This window comes from Phocoena phocoena, chromosome 7 (assembly GCF_963924675.1).
Source record: "Phocoena phocoena chromosome 7, mPhoPho1.1, whole genome shotgun sequence".
Lineage (NCBI taxonomy): Eukaryota > Metazoa > Chordata > Mammalia > Artiodactyla > Phocoenidae > Phocoena > Phocoena phocoena.
Window position 1 is genome coordinate 103,817,506 of NC_089225.1, and position 23,471 is coordinate 103,840,976.

Here is a 23,471-nt window from a genome sequence, read left to right on the forward strand (position 1 = left end):
ACAAACCCACAGCTAACATCATACTCAATGGTGAAAACCTGAAAGTATTTCCTCTAAGATCAGGAACAAGACAAGGATGTCCACTCTCACCACTTACACTCAACATAGTTCTGAAAGTCCTGGCAATCAGAGAAGAAAAAGAAATGAAAGGAATCCAAGTTGGAAAAGAAGTAAAACTGTCACTGTTTGCAGAGATGACACGATACTACACATAGTAAATCCTAAAGATGCTACCAGAAAACTACTAGAGCTCATCAATGAATCTGGTAAAGTTGCAGGATACAAAATTAATGTACAGAAATCTCTTGCATTCCTATACATTAACAATGAAATATCAGAAAGAGAAATTAAGGAAACAACCCCATTTACCATAACATCAAAAAGAAAAAAAATACCTATGACTAAACCTACCTAAGGAGGCAAAAGACCTGTACTCTGAAAACTATAAGACACTGATGAAAGAAATCAAAGATGACACAAACAGATGGAAAGATATACTATGTATTTGGATTGAAAGAATCAATGTTGTCAAAATAACTATACTACCCAAGGAAATCTACAGATTCAATGCAATCGCTATCGATTTACCAATTGCATTTTTCACAGAACTGGAACAAAAAAAATTTTAATTTGTATGGAAACACAGAAGACCCCAAATAGCCAAAACAATCTTGAGAAGAACGGAGCTGGAGGAAACACGCTCCCTGAATTGAATTAAGGTTATACTACAAAGCTACAGTAATCAAAAGAGTATGGTACTGGCACAAAAACACATAAACATCAATGGAACAGGATAGAAAGCCCAGAAATAAAACCATGTACTATGGTCAATTACTCTACAACAAAAGAGGCAAGAATATACAGCAGAGAAGAGACAGTTTCTTTGATAAGTGGTGCTGGGTAAACTGGATAGCTATATGTAAAAGAATGAAATTAGAACATTCTCTAACATCATATACAGAGATAAACTCAAAATGGATTAATGTGTTGGTGGGAATGTAAACTGATACAGCCACTGTGGAGAACCGTATGGAGGTTCCTTAAAAAACTACAAATAGAACTACCATATGACCCAGCAATCCCACTACTGGGCATATACCCTGAGAAAACCATAATTCCAAAAGAGTCATGTACCAAAATGTTCACCGCAGCTCTATTTACAATAGCCCGGAGATGAAAACAACCTAAGTGTCCATCATCGGATGAATGGATAAAGAAGATGTGGCACATATATACAATGGAATATTACTCAGCCATAAAAAGAAACTAAATTGAGCTATTTGTAATGAGGTGGATAGACCTAGAGTCTGTCTTACAGAGTGAAGTAAGTCAGAAAGAGAGAGACAAATACCATATGCTAACACATATATATATGGAATCTAAGGGAAAAAAATGTCATGAAGAACCTAGGGGTAAGACAGGAATAAAGACACAGACCTACTAGAGAGTGGACTTGAGAATATGGGGAGGGGGAAGGGTAAGCTGTGACAAAGGAAGAGAGAGGCATGGACATATATACACTACCAAACGTAAGGTAGATAGCTAGTGGGAAGCAGCCGCATAGCACAGGGAGATCAGCTCGGTGCTTTGTGATCACCTGGAGGGGTGGGATAGGGAGGGTGGGAGGGAGGGAGACGCAAGAGGGAAGAGATATGGGAACATATGTATATATATAACTGATTCATTTTGTTGTAAAGCAGAAACTAACACACCACTGTAAAGCAATTATACTCCAATAAAGATGTTAAAAAAAAAATGGATTAACGACCTAAATGTAAGATAGGATACTATAAAACTCCCAGAGGAAAACACAGGCAAAACACCCTTTGACATAAATTGCAGCAAAATTTTTTTGGATCTGTCTCCTAGGGTAATGGAAATAAAAACAAAAATAAACAAATTTGACCTAATTAAACTTAAAATCTTTTTCAAAGCAAAAGAAACCATAAACAAAATGAAAAGACAACTTATGGACTGGGAGAAAATATTTGCAAATGATGCTACTGATAAGGGATTAATTTCCAAAATACACAAACAGCTCATACAGCTTAATATAAAAAAAAGCCAAACAACCAAATAAAAAACGGGTAAAAGACCTAAATAGACATTTCTCCAAAGAAGACATACAGATGGCCAAGAGGCACATGAAAAGATGCTCAATACTGCTAAGTATCAGAGAAATGCAAATCAAAACTACAATGAGGTATCACCTCACACCAGTCAGAATGGCCATCATCAAAAAGTCTACAAATAGGGCTTCCCTGGTGGCGCAGTGGTTGGGAGTCCGCCTGCCGATGCGGGGGACATGGGTTCGTGCCCCGGTCCGGGAGGATCCCACATGCCGCGGAACGGCTGGGCCCGTGAGCCATGGCCGCTGAGCCTACGCGTCCAGAGCCTGTGCTCCACAACGGGAGAGGCCACAGCAGTGAGAGGCCCGCGTACCGCAAAAAAAAAAAAAAAAAAAAAAAAAAAAGTCTACAAATAATAAATGCTGGAGAAGGTGTGGAGAAAAGGGAACCCTCCTACACTGCTGGTGGGAATATAAATTGGTTCAGGCACTATGAGGAACAGTATGGAGGTTCCTTAAAAAACTGAAAATAGAGTTACCATGTGATCCTGAAATCCCACTTCTGGGTATTTATCCAGAGAAAACTCTAATTTGAAAAAATACATGCACCCCAATGTTCATAGCAGCATTATTTACAATAGCCAAGACATGGAAGCAACTTAAATGTCCATTAACAGATGAATGGATAAAGAAGATGTGGTAAATATATATATATATATAAAATGGTATGTTAGCCATAAAAAAGAATGAAATCATGCCATTTGCAGCAATATGGATGGACCTAGAAATTATCATACTAAGTGAAATAAGCCAGAGAAGGACAAATATATGATATCGTTTATATGTGGAATCTAAAAAAAATGATACAAATGAATTTATTTACAAAACAGAAATAGACTCACAGACACAGAAAACAAACTTATGATTACCAAAGGGGAAAGGGGGGGAAGGGATAAATTAGGAGTTTGGGATTAACATATACACACTACTATATATAAAATAGATAACCAACAGGGACCTACTGTATAGCACAGGGAACTATATTAAATATCTTGTAATAAACTATAATGGAAAAGAATCAAGATATAGATAGATAAACAGAATCACTTTGCTGTACACCTGAAACTAACACAATACTGTAAACTAACTATACTTGCATTTTTAAAAATGGTTAAAAAAGTATAATAAAAATGATTCATTCAATACAGTGAATTTTCAACATGCAATCAGAGCTCATTAATGGACTTACCCCGTACGCATGTTGCACAGAAAAGAGAAGAAGTACAAGCAACCTACGAAAAAGCAAAAACGCAGATTAACTTAAACTGCTGGTTTTAATGCAAAACAAACTAAAAAGAAAAAGAACACAAGAATTAACTCCAGAAACCTTTTTTTTTAGTTTCCAATAAGGCTACTGTTGCCAGTTGATTGTCACAAGTGACAAGATAAATGTTATCCTCTCTCTGGATATCATCACTACATTTCCTCCTTTTAATCAGTCAAGTACTCACAACCTTTGGTGTGGTCCTCATTGTGCTGGGTGCGGTGGGGACACTTGGAAGGTGAGACCTGGATGGACGGATGATTGGAGGGAGACGACTCTCATAATGAAAACTAGAGGAGAGCTGGAAGGAGGCAGCCTTGTCCAGGAACTGCTGCAAAGACTAGTGTATCCTGGATGCTGTTAAGTGGAACCAGCCGGAAGGAGGGAGGATGGAAGAAGGTCTCCTAACCGGACTGGGGAGACGGTTTGGGAAACAATACGAACAAGTCAGGGGAGAGTTAGGTAGTTCAGGGTCTTATAAGTGAGGCAGAAATCCAACTGGGGTAACATCATTATTATAGAGAAATTTTAACAGGAAAGATGCAACCAAAGAAAGACTGAATGTGTGTGTCCTACCCCAATTCCTATGTTGAAATCCTAACCCCCTTGTGATAGTATTAGGAGGTGGGGCCTTGGGGAGTATTAGGTCATGAGGGTGCAGTCCTTGTGAATGGGATTATTCCCCTTCTAAAAGGACCTGGAGAGCTCTCTCTCACTCCTTCTCCCATGTGAGGATACGATGAGTAGCCAGCAGTCTGCAACCCAGGAGAGCGTCCTCACAAAAACACGCCCATGCTAATACCCGGATCTCAGACTGTCAGCCTCCAGAACTGTGAGAAATAAATGTGCATTGCTCATAAGCCCCCCAGTCGATGGTACGTGTCACAGCAGCCTGGAGGGACTAGGACAACCACTCGAAACTGCATATGTCTGCCTCGGCCTTATGATTGTCCAAGAGCTTCCACATCCATCATCGCACTGAATCCTTAAAACAGAGCTTGGATGAGAGGAGAACGGGGGCCCAGACTCGGGCTGTGATTTCTCTGCCACCCTTGGCCCTTTTTTCGTGTAGAGCCTTCTCCCCTCTGAAACCTCCTGTCCAAAGGAGGCTTATTTCTCCATCCTCGGCTCCTTCTTCTTGCACTGAGATGCTGATAGGCATTACAGAAACCTACAGAGCCATGCCTCTGCGTGAGACCCAGGCTAGGAGATGGGAGCCTGGGAGTGGGTCCGGCCCACACTCACTGGCCTCCACACTAAAGTCCCCCTTCTCCACGACCCTTCTCTTGGAATTCATGACAATTCCAGTATAGGCCAGGGTGGCATTTCAGTGTAGTAATGGAGTAAATCAGAAAAGAAAAAGGGGAAAGACGTGTTAAATAGAGGGAATAAACTGTTTTAAATCAAAAAGTATTTACAACAACGGTTGTTTAATCAGGTCGTTATCACTTTGGACATTTGTAAATAAGGACAGGTTACATCTTATAGCAATTTTGGCCTCCGTATATATAGTCTCATTAAAATTGTAGGCAGGGTAGGTTTTTCCACATTTTACACCAGAGCAAACTGACCCAGAAATGTTGGATAACGTGCCCAAAAGGCTGTAGGCAGAGCGGCTCGGAGGTGGCACTTCAGACAGATCGGAATCCCTGTGACTGTCCCTTCTCCCCCCACCCTATCCCCCATTTGTTCCTCCCGCTGCTTAATATATTTAAAAATAAGGCAATTCCTTCTTTTTTTTAATACAGCAGGTTTTTAAAAACATAAGGCAATTCTATTTTTTACGTTTTTTTTAAAATTATAGTTGATTTACAATGCTGTGTTAGTTTTAGGTCTACAGTAAACTGATGCAGATATATATATACACACATTCTTTTTCAGATTCTTTTCCAATATCTATTACAAGATACCGAATATAGTTCCCTGTGCTACACAGTAGGTCCTTGTTGATTATCTATTTTATATATAGTAGTGTGCACCTGTTAACCCCAAAGTCCTAATTTATCCTTTCCCTCTCTTTCCCCTTTGGTAACCATACGTTTGTTTTCTATGTCTGTGAGTCTGTTTCTGTTTTGTCAATAAGTTCATTGGTATCATTTTTTTAGATTCCACATATAAGCAATATCACATGATATCTGTTTTTCTCTGCTGGACTTCACTTAGTATGATCATTTCTAGTTGCATCCATGCTGCCACAAATGGCATTATTTAATACTTTTTTGTGGCTGAGTAATATTCTATTGCATATATCTACACCATATCTTCTTTATCTATTCATCTGTCGACGGACACTTAGGTTGCTTCTATGTCTTGACCATTCTAAATAGTGCTGCTATGAACACAGGGGTTCATGTTACCTTTTTGAATTAGAATTTTCATCTTTTCCAGATATACGCTTAGGAGTGGGGTTGCTCTTTTTTTTTTTTCTTTAAAATTGTTTCTTTAAAGAACAACTCAAAATTAAGAGTACTTTGCAGTTTCCTTCACATTCGCTCCAAATAAATAAGACTTGGCTGCATTTCTGAAAGAATTGCGTCCTCCCTCCCATCCCCCTCTCTCCCTTCACTGCCCATCAATACATGTTCATCAGCTCCAAAACTTCTCACATTTTTCACTGTTTAACATTTCCCTGTCTTAATTCCCAAAATTTTTTTTAGTCACCTCGAATAATCTCATATTAGTTTCCTACTGCTGCTGTAACACATGACCACAAACCCAGTGGCTGAAAACAATACAAATTTATTCTCTCATGGTTCTGGAGGTCAGAAGTCTGAAGTAGGTCTCACTGGCAGAAGATCAAGGTGCTGGCAGGGCTGTGTTCCTTCTGGAGGCTCCAAGGGAGACTCAGTTTCCTTGCTTTTTCCAGATTCTAAAGGCTGCCTGCATTCCCTGGCTCACGGTCTGTTCCACCTTCAAAGCCAGCGGTGACCAGCTGAGTCTCTCTCCCTTGCTGCAACCCTCTGACCTCTGCTCTTTTCATCACATCTCCTTCTCAACTCACTCTTCTGCCTTCCTCTTTGGCTTCTAGGGACCCTTTTAATTATACTGGGCCCACCCAGATAATCCAGGATAATTTCCCCATGGCAAGGTCAGTTGATTAGCAACGTTAGATGTTAATTTCATCGACAACCATAATTCCCCCTTGCTACATAGCAGAGCACATTCAGAGGCTCTGGGCATTAGGGTGTGGACATCTCTGGGGGTCATTATTCTGCCTACCCCACTCATGAAGTGCGTTGTCCTAACTCTCCTAGTTATAGGGACCCTGCTGCTCTGGACATATGAGAAGGTTTTTGGTATTCAAACCCAGTGAATAGGAGAGCAAGAATCTGTAGCCTTGTGCATCCTCCCACTGGGTGATCATGTGGGTGCAACTGGTGGAGAGGAGAGAGGACTGCTGTTTAATAATAAAAGTGAATCACAGAATGGCAGCAGGCATAATCCATAGGTTTCTGGAATAATTGGGCTTTTTGACATGTGAAGCATTCAGATAATTTACACCTGCAGAACCAACCTTTAGGGGAAATTATTAAATAAAAACCAGTGATCGTACTTGAGGACACTCACCAGGAATCTGTGGCCAAGGGCTTGATCCACCTGAAAGAGCGCCTTACCAATGCCATGTGCACGAATTACTTCATAGTCAAATCTTGGTACTTAAAAAAAATTCTGCCACTCTTCTCTTCCAGAAGACTCTCATCTACAAGTGAGGTTCTATGTCCTGGGTTTAAAGTCTGTATATGTTAAATATAAATATATCTCTTAAAACAGAGTATGCATTATAATGTTGAAAATAATAACTTTCATCATTCAGAGTTAGTGATGGAAATATTTTCTAAAGGGGAACTTCAACAGTGTTTTGACATAACAATCTTTTCTTAGCAATGGTTAAACTGAATACTTAATTTTTAATTCTTAGAAGTAAAAATATTCTCAAATTCTTTATGGCATAAATATATTTTTGAGAAATGAAAAGATATATGTATGTAATGCTTGTACAAAAAATATTGCTTCATTTTGCTAAGGGGAATTTTCTTCGATTTAATCTTTTCTCTTAAAAATCCAAGCTATGATTCTTTCAAGTGCTTTTTTTATTTTTTGAAACTAAAAAGGAATCCCCTAGTATAAAAATACACATTTTGCCTACATACAGAAAACACATATAAACATGTTTTTATGGAAAATGGTACAACATTCTGGCAGGTCGTCAAAAAGTTAAACATAAGAGTTACCATATGACCCAGCAATTTCATTCCTAGGTATATACCCGAGAGAACTGACAACGTTATGTTCACACATAAACTTGTACTGCAGCATTAGTTGTAATAGCCAAAAAATGGGAACGACTCACTTCAACTGATGAATAGATAAGCAAAACGTGCTACATCCATACAATGGAATACTATTCGACCATAAAAAGCAATGAAGTACCAATCTGTGCTACAACATGGATGAACCTTGAAAACATTATCCCAAGTGAAAGAAATCACATACTGTATAATTCCATGTATATGGAATGTCCCGAATAGGCAACTTCATGGAGACAGAAAATAGATTAGTAATTATCAGGGGTTGGAGAAGGGGAGAGTTGGGGTGATGGAAATCTTCTGGAACTGGATAGTGGTGATGGTTACATTCTAAGAACACTAAAAACCACTGAATTATAAACTTTAGAAGAGTAAAGATGGTGTGTTTTATTTTGTGAACTTTATCTCAATTTTAAAAAAGAAAAAATATTTTGACTCAAAGAACTGTATGCTTTGATAAAAGATCTCTTTGGCTGAACGAACTGAAATGTCTCATCTTTAAAACTCTGGCTTCTCTGAAGACCTGTATCTGTAAGAATTGGGTAGAGAGAAGGAAACTGGGAGTGTAGAATGTTACAAACTATTTTTAAACTTCTGGATAAAATCTGGATAAACTAACTCAGTGTTGCATTTATGAAAGACTAGTTTTCCAAGTAAGTGGTGGAACAACATTCCATGATAGTTTCAAAACCAAGTAGAAACAGAATCACTTTGAGTACCTATCAAAGTCTTCTCCCATCCCTAAATCCATCATTTTAAATATTTTTTTACTTGCATTCCAGAAGCAAGTCTCAGTAAAACAAATTATTGTTTTATGAGGAATACACAAATTGGTTTGAATCATTCAAAATGTATTTGATATTTTAAACAAATAGGAAACACAGTCAAAAATTAAAGAAAACCAGAGGTATTTGCATTTTAACCAAAAAATAGATACATCATGCAATTAGTCTCCAGACGTCTTGTGATAAAGCATGCATCAAGGGGACTTTGTTAAAATAGTGTGTTGCTGTGGTCACCTTTCAGAGGAAGAATGTGTGATGGTGGCCCTAACACCTAGGAGTGTCTCGGTACATTTTAATTGAAAAGATGGCTGGGTGGATAGATGCATGAATGGACAGCTGAACCAACCTGCAGGAACCTAACTGGTCTCCCATTAGTCAGTGGGACTGTCCAAAGTGAAAGGACATTAACAGTGAGAGGACACTGCTATGCTGGGAGTAGCCAATGCATTCCCATCACCATGCACTTAGTTACTATATAAGCTCTATGACAATAGGGATTTCATCTTTTTTTATTCACAGGTTTATCCCCAGTGCCATAATAGTCTCTGAAATATAATAAGTACCCAATGTATATCTGTTGGATGAATGGACTTATAGAAGACACTCTGGGACCTTTCAAATGTGAATCAAATATATTTAATAGGGGGTGTAAGATGAGGCTAATTTTGAATATACAAGAGGGTAGAAGAAGGGAGAATGAAGGAGATGGAGAGAAAAATCATAATGCCACTGGAAGAAGTAATGAGAAACCAACACTTACTGATTATACGTAGGACCCTCTGCCTAGAGTGTTGCCCACAATCAAGTCACCTCTTTTCACCACAGTTTAGTAAGAAAAGTATTATTTTCATTGCGTAAGAAAAGCAAACTGGGGAATTCCCTGGCAGGGTCCAGTGGTTAAGAACTCTACGCTCTCAATGCCATGGGCCAGGGTTCAATCCCTGGTCAGGGAACTAAAATCCCACAAGCCCCACAGCACGACCGAAAAAAAAAAAAAGGACACTGGATCAGTTTAACTAATTGCGCAAAGTTGCGGAGCTACTAAATGGCAGAATCTGGATTTCTGGACTCCAACATATGTCCCTTCTCCCAACTGACACCCCAGCCTTCAGACTTTTCTGCTCTCAAACTCCCATTAGAATTTTGAGAAACCTATTTGAACCCTCTCTTCCTTTTTTAAAGTTAACATATAAAATCTTTAATCTTTTTATTGCAAGGAGTATAATTTGCAACATTGTAAACGGTTACCTATAAAATAAAACTATTTTATAGTTTTTAAAAAACTATTTTTTATAAAAAATAAAAAACTATTTTATTGTTTTTATTGCAGCACTATTTTAGCTGTAGCCAGTACATCACCAATGCCAGGCAATCTGATTTTCACCATCATCAGTGTAAGATATATGCACACGGTTTTTTTTTTTTTTTTTTTTTTTTTTTTTTGCGGTACGCGGGCCTCTCACTGTTGTGGCCTCTCACGTTGAGGAGCACAGGCTCCGGACGCGCAAGCCCAGCGGCCATGGCTCACGGGCCCAGCCGCTCCGCGGCATGTGGGATCTTCCCGGACCAGGGCACGAACCCGGGTCCCCTGCATCGGCAGGCGGACTCTCAACCAGTGCGCCACCAGGGAAGCCCCGCACACGGTTTTTAACATCATTTTTCTTCATGATTTTGTCTTTCCATTCCACTCCCCCACATATATCCTTGTGCAATATAATTTTATGCTTGAAAATCATATTGATCACCCCACACTACTTCTCTGCAACAAAAATACATATAAATTCGATATTTTTAAAATTTCTTATGATCACAAATCTCTGAATCTTAAAAAAAGATTTTTCTCCCGGATTGACTAATGGTTATGATTAGTAGTAGCATATGATTCATCAAAGACATAAATAAATTTAAATCTTTATAAACAATTACTAAACATTAAAAGTGAAATTATATTGGAAATGTCATTGGCAATGAAAGAAGTGGGCTCTTTTGTTTCTCAGTTAGTTTATTTAGCCCTAGAGTAATAATTCTTCTTACTGGAATGAGACAGGTTCAGCAACAATGTTACTCCCCTTTTAATTTTTAAAGCTGTAAAGCCTAATAAAACTTATTCACAAAGTTCAGAAGTTGTGAATGGAAGGAATTTGTAACACAAATGTCACTCAATTCTGAGAACTTCTCTTGAGTTGTATATCAAAAGCAATATAGAATTTATCCTCCAGAATCATTTTGAAAGATCTACCAGTTGACAAGAGTCTTCCTTCAATCGTGATGAAAACAGAAAGTGGGAAACCAACTGGCCCAGGGGATGTGCATTCCAGAAGGTAGATGCTTTCTGTTCTCAACACCCTTCATCCGGCCACAACAGTCTGGACAAAGCAGGCTGGTAACATTTGGGATGGATGGGGCAGAGGGATGGGGTGGAGGTATGCCTTTCTTTTGAAAAGTAGAAGGACAGTCGTGAAGGGGTGGTGAGAACCTAGTCCAAAGGCCCATTTTCAGATAGAACAATCCTAAGAAATAATATCTGTAACAGTTGAGAAATTAATTCCTTTAATTATTTATCCAAGCTGCTTGCATAACTTTTAAGAATCTTTTGGTCTCCCAAGGGTACATGTACCTCAGTTTGGGGCTCTGTGCTTTAGACGAGCTGCAAAAAGGAAAACCACTGCCTTGTTCACCGTTTTACCTAGAGCATGACTACTTGCTCATCCCACGCATCTGTTTAGCCTGTAAACAAAGCTACAGAGGAGTCGCAGAGACTTTAGGACTGTTCTCCAGCCTAGGGTGCAGCTCCTAGGTCACAGCTAAGTAAAGGCCCATCTGGCTGTCAGCTGGACACCGTGAACAGCTGTGTGTACAGCACTCTACAGTTCCCAAAAGGCTGTCACACATGGTACCCACAACAGTCTAGGAGGATTTCCTTTGTTGCAACTGCCTGTGTTAAGAGCAAAAAACCTTTGGTCTCAACCATGCTTTTGATGACACCAAATAAAAACACCCCAGAACAGCATCCCTCTAACCTATCTTCTCATAAATAAAAGGCTGTCATCACATAGGAGTGGCCAAGACAGTATGTTTCTAATTGGAGTCTATCAAAAAAAAAAAAAAAAAAAGCCTAATCAACCCAAATGCAATGCCACTAAAACATATAGAAACAACAGCTTTGGGAGAATGCCTACCTTGGAAACTTTTTCAAAGCTTCTGTACCTTTCAAGGGGTATGCTTTATTCTGCCAACTGTTATTCTCAAGAAGGGAGTGTTGAGTGCTACGGAATGCAGTATCAGAGCCCCCTAAGTCCCCACCTTTGGCTCTTAATTGGGAGCATGACCAGGTTTTCACCACCTGATTCCATCTCCCCAGGCACACGGAAACTTGGGGAATAACCAAAGCTTGACCCAACCCAGAGCTTGGCTTGGTAACACAGAACTCTGGGCCAGAGGATGGTACAAAAACATCTTCTGAACCAGTCCTCTGAAATTAGGACACTGAGAGAAGAAAGGGAGATGAGGGAGGAAGGATGCATCCAGTACATCCTGAAGTACAGCCAGGCGTTAGAAAACTGGGACAAGTCAAGGCCAAGTGCAAGCCTGAGTTTAGAGGAAACAGATAAGCTAAGTAATCAGAAAAAGCTGTTTCCAAGAGAGGAAAACGCAAAAAGAGAAAGACAGATGGTCTCATGAGAGGATGAAAAAACCAGCTCCTTCCCGAGAGCCCCCCCAATTCCTGACACAGTCTTGCAGTCAATTCCCCTTTCTTAAGCAAACTGACCTGTGCAACTGAGTCTGATAAAAAGCACTGCCCTCATCACAGCTGCTCCCAAGGCTGCGACATACCTCAGGGAGCTCATTTGAAGCCACCCACCCCCAACAGGGAAGCTGAACGTCCGTGCCCTGGGCCTTTGCCATCCATCTCCCTCACTGACCAAGTCCATAGGCTCTTGCCCAGCAGTGTATTTATATCAGTAATTTCTAGCATGCATATTCAGCAGATATCATTGTGTTCTCTTCCTCCAACTCCCTGGGATTATTTTTTTTTTCTTCACTCCTTTATGAAAATTCCTGGACTCCCATTCCCCTGGGACTGCTTAGGAGTCTGTGCCCAAAATTTTCCAAAGGCTAGGTCTGGGAACAGGATCTGAGATCTTCCAAATCATTCTCTGTACCATGGGGAATTTGTTTTCTCTGCAACCCAATCTTGAATAGAAATACACCGTGCTGGAGTTCTCATCAATTGGGGGATGGGCGGGGGCAATGGCCAAGATTGGAGGACCAGATAAACAGGAGACTGAGGAGTGGAATCTTCCAGTCATAAAAGGTAGCAGAAATATAATGTCTTTTCTTTTTGCAAGTAACATTAAGTCTCTGAGCTCTTTTTAACAATATTTGTTCTTTCAGGGAAATCATTTCTTATTAACTCAATGACTACATGGTCTTTCCTTTGACTTTCTGACACTGAGCTATCTGAAGACTCTCTTTCCAAGCCTAAATTTTTTGGATGGTCTGAACACCTATTTTTATATACCTGTATCTTTCCAAAATAGAATTCCTAAAGGCTCAGGTTTTGTAAAGATATAAGCAAGGGGCCTCAGGGGTTAGAAAAACGCTCCCAGAAAATGAATGGCATGCCTGGTGGCTGGATATCTACTTTGAGGCTTATGCTTTCCCTGTTAAGAGATCACCTGACCTTTTCCCAACATCTAAGTTGGCTACTTTCTAAAACCCCGTATCTTTGGGTTGACTCTACCTGCAGACTTTCAAAGCCTTCAGGTTGATTTCAGCTTTTTAGCGAAAACAGTCAATGCCATCAAACATCACAAGGTTTTGAAAGCAAGTCACGAATCTGTGTGGTCCATGCACTACTGGAATGTGGCTGGAGCACCATGTTCCCTGAGAAGGAACCGGGGAAAACTTGAGAACTGCTCAAGTCAATTCTTGAGAATATCTCTAAGTTCCAACGCGAGCGCCAATCCAGAATGTTGCTGGATTCCGACCAGGCTTGCCCCCGCCTTGCCTTCCCTCTAGGTTCAGCTGACTTGTTTGAGAGTACTGCACAGGCCTCAGTTGACCTTGGAGTTGACTTTGCCAGTCCAGGGCCAAATGGACCATATCTCAGCTAATCCACCATTCTGCCAATATAGGCTTTTCTTATCATTTTTCTCCATGAGGTCTCCTCCCAAAACCAACAGAACATTTGACCACAGTCTTAATAATGTCACCACGTGGGAAACACACGGAGGTGATATAGGTTCCACAAATACACAACTGATTTTCAAAACCAGATGCTCCCTTCACCTCCAAGTTAAGAACGACATTCTTAACTCAGAATGCTAGATGTCTCTTGTCAAAAGCACTACTCCCCCAGGTCATTCTTGGTCTGTGATTTTACCTGCAGGGGGAGCGACTCTGGATTCCCTAGACCTTTCAGACCTCTGAGAGCTGCCTTTGGAGTAAGCTCTGGCAGTAACAGCCCTTGATTCCACTGGGAAGTGCCCACCCCCAACCAACGTACTGAAAGGCTCGCATTTGCTTTTGATGACATCTTCCCTCCTCCCTAGAGACCCGCTGCCTTCTTCTCCTGGTACCTTGTGGTCTCGTGGTGAGGGAATGAAAGCAGGACTGTAGAGTTACAAAGACTTGTGTTCAGATCTTGATCACTTACCAGTATAACCCTGAGCAAGTTTGTACCCACCCTGAGCTCTTGATTTCTCAGTATGTAAAATGAATGCTTGAGAGAATTACTTGAGTCACAATCCGTGCCTAGCACAGTCTCTGGCATGTGGTAGCAGCTCGATAAATGTTTATTTCCTTCCTTCCTAATTTGCCATGCGGGCAAAACGAGCTCCGGATAAATTAGAGAAGGGTTAGAAAACTGGGAACTGGGGCAAGCCTGGCAGACCTCAGGAGGGGGGCAACACTTGATCTGGGAAGGAAGGAAGATCAGGGCAAATGAGAAGGAGAAATAAGCCGTGACAGTCTCTCCTAAAGTACCTTTTATAACGTCAGGAGAAGTTATCCAGAGGGATGACTCTTCAGTTGGTGTAGAAGAAGGTATACAGGGGGACAAGTCTAGTCAGAATCAGAGTTAACTGGACTCTGAGAGGACTCTTAGGAAAAGGTCAGTATCTGGTTTTCTCAACCAGAGAGCTATCATCATCTTCCTCCCCGTAAGAAATTATAATAAGCAGCATTTTCAGCAGGCAACTTCTATGCTAAGCCCTGCGCTAAAGGTTTAACACAGATCTTCAATCTTCACAATAACCCCACAAGGTAAGTAATATGACTATGTCCTTTTACAAATAATGACAGTTAGTATGAGACATTTCCAGGGCTCAAACTCTAAAGCTTCCCTTATTAACCACTACACTTCACAGCTTCAAAATTCACGGGTAAGTTTCGGAGAATTCATCTCCGAAAAGAACAACTTTAGCCTTCAATATAGTAGTAGCAGGGAAAGTCATTTATAAATGCAACAGTGCACTGTGGAATAAAGACACAGACCTACTAGAGAATGGACTTGAGGATATGGGGAGGGGGAAGGGTTAAGCTGTGACAAAGCGAGAGAGAGGCATGGACATATATACACTACCAAACGTAAGGTAGATAGCTAGTGGGAAGCAGCCGCATAGCACAGGGAGATCAGCTCGGTGCTTTGTGACCGCCTGGAGGGGTGGGATAGGGAGGGTGGGAGGGAGGGAGACGCAAGAGGGAAGAGATATGGGAACATATGTATATGTATAACTGATTCACTTTGTTATAAAGCAGAAACTAACACACCGATGTAAAGCAATTATATTCCAATAAAGATGTTTAAAAAAAAAACAAAAAAACAGTGCACTGTGATACACAGACATTCAGTTTCCCGTGAATCCCAGAAAACTACAGTTCTCCTGTGAAGGTCTTTATGTTTGGAATTTCAACCCTGGAAACTCCTATAGGACAGTTGGAGATCTTAAGGCACCATTTCTAACTAGATTATAGGAAAGTTAAAGCATTTCAGGCAGATATGTAAGCCAAAAAAAAAAAAAGAGAGAGAGAGAGAGAAAAAGAGAGAGAGAGAGATTTCACAAAAGTGTTCAAATGAACTTTTAAGGTTAAACAGAAATACTGGGGCAGGTGTCCAATTGGTTCCAAGAGAGGAGAAAAGCTTTGTCTTGGTGGGGAAGGAGAACCGCCTTGGTGTGAATCTTGGGCCCTTTCTAAGGAGAGCTTAACCACCTGCTTTTCCTCATGGTTGCATTCTGTCTTGTGCCCACCCCTGTTTGCCTTGCTTCCGGCAGGAGTTGGCTCTAGAGACTGAGTCTCCTAGTGGCTTCCTCCCTATAGGACAAGACCTGGAGCTAGACTCCTCTAGGAATGCTTCTGCCACTCTGGAACCTAATAAAAGATTCAAGGGCATCCCTCAAACCTGGGCTTCAAAACTATGCCATCCCATAGTCTGCTACAGACCATAAAACACAGTCAGTGTTTCAGCGTCAAATTTACACATTGGAAAATAACTGAGCAAAGCCAAGAGAATGTGCTGTGTACTGGATACGGATGTCATGTGAGCAGAATGGCCAAGACAATCCATGGTTGGAAGTTTCACAGAACCACAAAGAATTCCATTATTAAAGTAAGATTATTTCCCCACTAAAATTTGAAAATGAGAAAATTTTGAAACTTCAGAAATTAAGGATAAGAGGTCTATGTTAAATTTTTACAACTACAACTTTACACATATGGGAATGAAACAAAATAATACATAGAATCTTAACTACATAAGAAAATTACAGGATTTGTAAATTCAAATCCACTAAATATATAATAACGGTTAAAATTTAAAGTGATTTTCTATTAACTAGCCTGGCATTAACCAAAAAAAAATTTTTTTTGGAATCATCTCCATATAACTTTGATACAACATAAAAAACACCTATGATTATTATTCATTCAAGAAATATCTGTCAATATATGTCAGTTTCCCATTTTGTATCAAATGCCATGCTAGGCACTAGGCACTATGGATACAAAAGTGAATTTGATTTACCTGAACTCAATATTCGGTAAATCAAATTTTCAACTTACTGAATATTGAATTCAATTTGAATTCAACTGAATTCAAAAATTCAATATTACTTTTAAGTAGACTGGGTAAAGTTAAAGATGCATATTATAATCACTAAAGTAACCACTAACAACAATGCAGAGAGATATAACTAGAAGTCAAAAAAAATTTAAATGGAACACTAAAAAATATTTGATTAACACAAAACAATGCTAGGAAGAAGAAAAGAAACAAAAAACAGATGAGATAGATAAAAAGTAAATGGAGAGATGGCAGACCTAAAAACAACTATAGCAACTACATGAAAATGCACTAAAAACTCCTATATAAAGGCAAGATATTGGATTTAAAATAGAAAAAAGAAAAATCCAAGTATATGCTGCCTACAAGATACACAATTTAAATTAAAAGACACAAATAGATTGAAAACAAAAGGCTGAAAAAAGATACACCACACAAACCGTAAGCATAAGGAAAGCAGATGAGCTACCTATATATTTTTAAGGTAACAAGTGGATTTATTTACAGAGAGACACACTCCACAGAGTGTGGGCCATCTCAGAAGGTGGACGAGCTATATTAATAGCACATAAAAGAGACCTCAAGATGGAAAGTGACAATAATGATCAAAAAGTTAATATATCAGAAATCGATAAATATTACAAACATATGGGCTTTGAATGGTTAATAAGTTCTCTGAATGGTTAATAAGTACATGGAAAGACGTTCAACATCTCTAGTTATTAGAGAAATCAAAAAGCACGTTAACTGCCACTGTGTAACCATTTGAAGAGCTAAAATTTAAAAAGTTGGCAATACCAAAAGAAGGCACCAAAAATACATGGAGGAACTGGAACTCTCATACATTGCTGATGAGAATGAAGATACAGCTACTTTGGAAAACTCTTTCTTTTAGGATTAAATATACATCTACCCTACGGTCCAGCCATTTCGCTCCTAGGTATTTATTCAAGAGAAGTAGAAACACATGTCCACACAAAGCCTTGTACAAAAATAGTCATAGTGGCTGTGTTCTAGTAGCCCCAAACTGGAAACAATTCAAATGTCCTACAGGTAAGTGGATCTTTAAAAAAGCGATGTCCATACAATGGAATTTTACTCAGCTATAGAACAGCACAAACTGCTGATACACGTAACATGGATCAATCTCAGTATTGTTCTGTTGAGCCAAAGAACCCAGACACCAAAGACTCCATTTACATAAACTTCTAGAAAATGCTAACCAACCTACAGTGACAGGACACAGATCAGTGGTTGCCTGGGAATGGACAGGGAGTGAGAGATGGACTGAAACGGGACAGGAGGAAACTTCGGGGAGTGATCGAAAAGCTCTGTATCAGGATCATGCTGATTTCACAGGCTGTAGGCATCTGTGAAACTCCATGAATTGTGTACTTTAACTAGGTACAGATTTGGGTACATAAATTAAACCTCAATGAATTTATTTTTAAATGCCACAGTTACTATATTAAAAAAATTAATCTCTGTACCTGCCCTCAAAGGCCTTGTAGTGCAGAAGAGTAAAATACATGACACTGTTTCTGTGATACATAATAAAGGTCTGGACAAAGGTCTTCACAGCGACCATGATCTTTGACCTTTGATCTAGGTCTCAAAATTCAAGGGTTGCGCCAGACAGCCCGAAAGGGAGGTCCCTCAAGGTGGAGGGAATGGCAAGTACAAAAGGGTGAGGTAAAGAAGGCTGTACGGTGAACTTGAGAAGTATGGGGTGACACAGGAGATTTTTCAAAAGTTGACTTTGGACCACTCTCTTCTATCCTAAGAAGTGTGAAATAAGCTGTAAAGAAAAAGAGGAGCTTCTGGAAGTTTTAAAATAAGCGAGTTACACGATGTATGTGATGAGCATTACTAACATTCATCAAATATTTCCAGAGCTCTTCCAGGCATGTGGTAGATTATTTCCCCATCACTTTCAAAATGAAGTGACCAGTTTGGTCAACGAGATGGTGAAGTAGATGTATCGAGTGTCACACCCAGGTGGCAGCTGTTAGAGCAGTTTTTGATTTCCCCGCATTCTCTTCCCCTTTGGAGGAGATCAGAGAAAACTACGTTGAGTGGGAATTTCCATGAGGTTCCTGAGTAGTTATGATAAGCAGAGCCCTCTCCCCCTTTCTCACCTCCCCATACCCTGTGATGAATACTCAGTGTAAAGGGAGAAGAAAAATCTTGTTATGTAAGGCTCTGAAATTCGGGGGTTGTTTGTAACTGCCCCCAAAGTAACCTGTTCCTTCTGATACAATGTGCACTTTTATTTTGACAATAACATAGAAGGTGGATTTCAAAGGAAAGAATCTGCAGGGGACTAGCTAGAAGGCTACCGTAATCCACAGATGATAAGTGTAGGCACTGGGACAGGGGCCATGATCTTAGAAACGAGGAGAAAGAATCTGGAGATGTAATGGAGAGAGTTGAAAATGACTCCGAGATTGTAAAAGAACCCGAGTCTAATTGTTTTAGAGGTGTTGAAAAGAGAAGGTTCTTGAAAGAAGAGAGGTGACTAAGTGGGGAGATGAAGTTAAAAAAAAGATTAACTTAAAATGTAATTAAGATTAAATTTAATCTTTTTAAAAGATTAAAGGAGAAGCTACAGGCAGCCTGGCAAAGTACATCACATCAAAAGCTGACGCACATCCCTACACAGGGAAGGCTATAGAAAGATCATAAGCTTTGGAAGAAATCAGACCTGGGTGTGAATCCTGAGTGAATCTGTCAAGTCATCCAGCTTCATTCGTTCAGCAAATAATAAACAACTTCATTCATTCAATAACATTAAAGAACACCAAAAAGTCCACTGTCCTATTGGAGTCAGCCTTCAAAAGTAGGGAAGCAAACATTACACATTTAAGCACTGTGCGAAAAACAGACATGATATTGTGATTATGAAAAGGGGGAAAAAACAATAAGACAGGGCTTGTCAAAGGCCATTACCATTTCCCTTTGTTCAAAACCCTTATCTGGCACCAAATCAAAAGCAGAGATTTGCGTGTCCTTTGTACTTACAAAAAGAGAACCATCCTCACTTTCCTTTAGTTTTATCACATTTCAAGAACCAACTGGGAAACTCTCTTGACTCTAAGACTGTTTTTTAAAAATCAAAAATTCTGGTTAATTAACACCTAGTGAGCATACCAACATTGTACTAAAGCAGAGTGTATATATGTGGGGAGTGAGAAATGGGTTTGGTTAAACCTGGCTCATAGGCAAGCCACTTCTCAACGTTTAACCACGTGGAGAGCTTGGTGAAAAAAGGCTCTAATTCAGTGGCTCTGGGGTGGTGCCTGAGATTCCTTCTGCATTTCTAACCAGCTCTCCAGGATGCCAAACCTGCGGCTCCCAGAGATGCCAAGCAGCAAGGTTCTAGATGCCTTAAGAGTCTACTGACCTCAAGGGAGCTGGTGGAGTATGCTTGACTCTTGCCACTTTAATGCTGCGCTGAGAAAAGCATCTCTGCCATGTGCCACTATTTCTCATCAGCTTCGTTTTCCTTTACAAAACTGGAGAATCAGATTCCAGTATGTGACTGTTTTATGAAGACCCTGGACAAAGGACTTCTAATGGATTACTGAATTAGATTCCTACAGTTCTTTGAGGTGGGTACCCTGATTATGCCCGCTTTATAGAAGAGAAGACCCCAAGCCACATTAGTAAGTGTGGAAAAGATTCAAAATCTAGAGTCTACTCTAGAGACCATACTCTTAACCACTGCTTCCTCCTTGCTGTGGTTACATCACAAGTTTCTTTCCTGCTCTTTTGCAGTGTTGGAAGTGACTTGCAGTTGACTGCTGCCTCCCCTTTCTAAAGTCGATAAAGCCAAGTCTGGACTTCTGTCAGAATGACTTGGTTTCATTTCAAAGGCAATTGAAATCCAAATTAAAAAATCTTCTGGAATTCAGCAAAAAGAAGGAAAATTTAACTCTAGCATTGAAGGTTGTTTTTTTTTGTCCAGGAAGTAATGTCAGTTCATGCAAGATTGTCATATGCCTCAGAATTCTTGGGCACTGTTATTTTATCAAGAGAGCACCTGATGTCCTATCTAACAAGGATGGCAGGAGAAGGTTCCACAAGAACCCTCCCTATCAATGGTGAGAAGCTACTATATACCACACAGCAACATCTGTGGTCTGGGCACTCATAGGACTTAATAAAGAGTTTAATACATGTCCTTTTTTATTATTCTATGAAGAAGAGTCCCTGATTCAATGCAACTAACTGAACTATGCATGGAAAACAGTGGCTCTCAAATTTGGTTGCACATGGGAATCTCCAGAGAGCTTTAAATACAGATACCTGAGTCCTACTGCTGGGGAGTCCAGTGTAACTGACTTGGGATGTTTCAGGATTTTTAGATGGTCCTTAGGAGATTCTAATACACAGCCAGAGTTGACAATCACTGGCATAAAAAAACAGGGGGAAGGGGCTTCCCTGGTGGTGCAGTGGTTAAGAATCCGCCTGCCAATGCAGGGGACACGGGTTGGAGCCCTGGTCCGGGAAGATCCCACATGCCGCAGAGCAACTAAGCCCGTGAGCCACAGCTACTGAGCCCGCGCTCTAGAGCCCATGCTCTGCAACAAGAGAAGCCACCACGATGAGAAGCCCGCGCACCGCAATGAAGAGCAGCCCCCGCTTGCTGCAACTAGAGAAAGCCCGTGCACAGCAACGAAAACCCAACTCAGCCAAAAATAAATAAATAAATAAATATATATATATATAAACGGAGGGAAGTGTATAATGTTCACTCTACAACCAAAAAGGGGGGTGTGCATCTCCATTCACTCACTGTCAGGGTTTCGCCTACCTACATAGCTACATAGGTCTAATACACATTCTAATTGCAAGCAAATGGTTCTCCACCATCAGTGACCAAACCACATATTTCACACTGTGTGTTTGATGACCGACTACATCAGCAACGCTGATCCAAAGTAGCGGTTCTTAACCTGGAGATGGAATTCAGGTGGTCTGTGAACTTAGATGGGAACAAATATTACCTCTCTACGTTCACTAAACTTTCCTGGAAGTTCAGCATTTCCTTCAGTTATGAAAATAGCTAACAAACCACAATAGTATTAGCAGTTCTTGAGAGTTTGCACCCACTGGTATTTTCACGTCACATTTCAGTTTTGCAGTCATCAGTACTTTGAGATTACAGTTGTTTAATAGATCTGCTGTTCGATCTAGGTATTTAGTGCAATAATAACGATGCACCTATGTTACTATTTCATGACTTTAATACTTTGATAATGTATTCAAAGTTAAACTGATTCTGATAACTGAATTATTCTAAGAAGGATCTAAATGCTTCATCAAATCCGATGTGGTCAGTGGCACAAGAAAAGGGCACGAGCCCTGCTCTGAGGACGGTGCCCTAACAAGCCAGATATTGCACGTTTGCGTCCAAGGCCACCTCCGAGAAGGGCCCTCTCAGGAGGGAGACACCCCGACAAAGTTGGCTCTTGGCTTTCCCTGCATTTCCGCAGATAAGATTTAACGTGAAAAAGCCAGTTCAACGCGGCAGAAAATAGAATGGATGGGCTTTCTCTTTACCCTCAGCTGCCTCTTGCTCTTGGCATTTCGTTGTGCCCAGTCTGCCAGGCTGGTAACTCGAGCCTCCAAATTAATCAAAACACACAGCGCCCAGTTCAAGCCCAGGCAGACAAGCCGGGAGCCAGACAAGCTCTCGTCTGGTGACCCCCAGCCCAGCTCCCCCGCCCCGCCCGCCAGCCCGCGCGCCCCCCCCTGGGATGCCACGCTCCCTCCACCGCCCGCGCTTCCAGGCGGGTGGCCCGGGCCCTGGGGCTGCCATCCGTCGCCCAGACTGGGTCGGGGGCACCTTACCTCGTGGGGACGCCCGCCGCCCCGGGAGCCACGACTGCGCCCGCCCGCGCGGCGCGCACCTCCCACCGCGCCCAATTCCGCGGGCGACTCGGCTGCCTCTTCCCCACGCGCTCACCGCCGGGTCCGGCGGCTGCCGGATTGGAGACGCGTTGAGAAAGGGAAAGAGGCGAGACGACAGCGGCCGGGAGCCGGAGCGAGCAGAGCCGCGCGAGTGCAGACGCCCGGCGCGCCTCCCGCTTAATCTGAGCAGGGCCGCTGGCCACTCCCTCCCCCGTGCTCCGCCGCCTCCACAACGCTCACCCACCAAACTCCCCACCTCCGACTCGCAGCCCCTTGCCCCGCCTAGGCCCCTGAACCTTGGGAGCGTCACCTCTTTAACCCCTGACCCTGGCCCCGCACCCACCTGCCCCGCAGGCGCGCAGCCCTTTCTCACAGCCTCCTGGCACGCTTCCTGGGTCGGAGGGACATCTCCCGGTGAGTTGGCCGGGAGGGTGAACGGGGGCGGGACCTAAGCCACTTCTTCCCTCCCTTGAAGCCTCGGTGGGGAGGCTGAGCCCTACAAAACCCGCCCCGGGCGGGCGGGCCAGGCTAGCTTCACAGCCGGGCCCCTCAACCCGCGCCGCGCAGGGCACGCGGCGGCCCGAGAGCCTGCGGGCCCCTGGACACGCCGGGGCTCCTAGCGGACGCCCACGATGCGCCCTGGGACGGCGCCGAGGCCGCCGGCGCTGCTGCTTCTGCTTCAGCTGGTGCTCCTGGTGGCCGCGCCCACTGCCGGCAAGGTGAGTACGCGGCGATGCGACCCCCACCCCGCGTCCTCCGACAGGCCGGCCCCGCCCGCAGGGGCGCTGCCCTTCACCCTCTGCTGGTGCGTGCGGTGACTGCGGGCGCCAAGCAGACACCTCAGGGGGCAGCGTGGGGACGGGGGCAAGCGGGGATGCACGGGAACAGGTGGAATGCGCGGGGCTGGAGGGAGGGGCGAGGAGGAGGCTTGGAGGGCTCCTAGGGGTCAGGGATGGAGAAGGCCCTGACAGAGGTAGATAGGTAAGTAGGTAGGTAGACGGATGAT

The 23,471-nt window shown here is 42.0% G+C and overlaps 2 protein-coding genes across 2 annotated transcripts in view; one reads left to right on the forward strand and one right to left on the reverse strand.

Moving 5' to 3' along the window:
• The window catches only part of COL4A4 (collagen type IV alpha 4 chain), a 131,033-nt gene extending 112,896 nt beyond the window's left edge, over positions 1-18,137 (reverse strand). The window contains exons 1-2 of the mRNA XM_065880183.1: positions 18,040-18,137; positions 3,318-3,360 (exon numbers count right to left, since the gene is read on the reverse strand). Of these exons, the coding sequence (XP_065736255.1) occupies positions 3,318-3,360; positions 18,040-18,137 (141 nt within the window). The remainder of the gene's footprint in view (positions 1-3,317; positions 3,361-18,039) is intronic.
• Positions 18,138-23,097: 4,960 nt separating this feature from the next.
• The window catches only part of COL4A3 (collagen type IV alpha 3 chain), a 132,983-nt gene continuing 132,609 nt past the window's right edge, over positions 23,098-23,471 (forward strand). The window contains exon 1 of the mRNA XM_065880996.1: positions 23,098-23,184. Within this exon, the coding sequence (XP_065737068.1) occupies positions 23,098-23,184 (87 nt within the window). The remainder of the gene's footprint in view (positions 23,185-23,471) is intronic.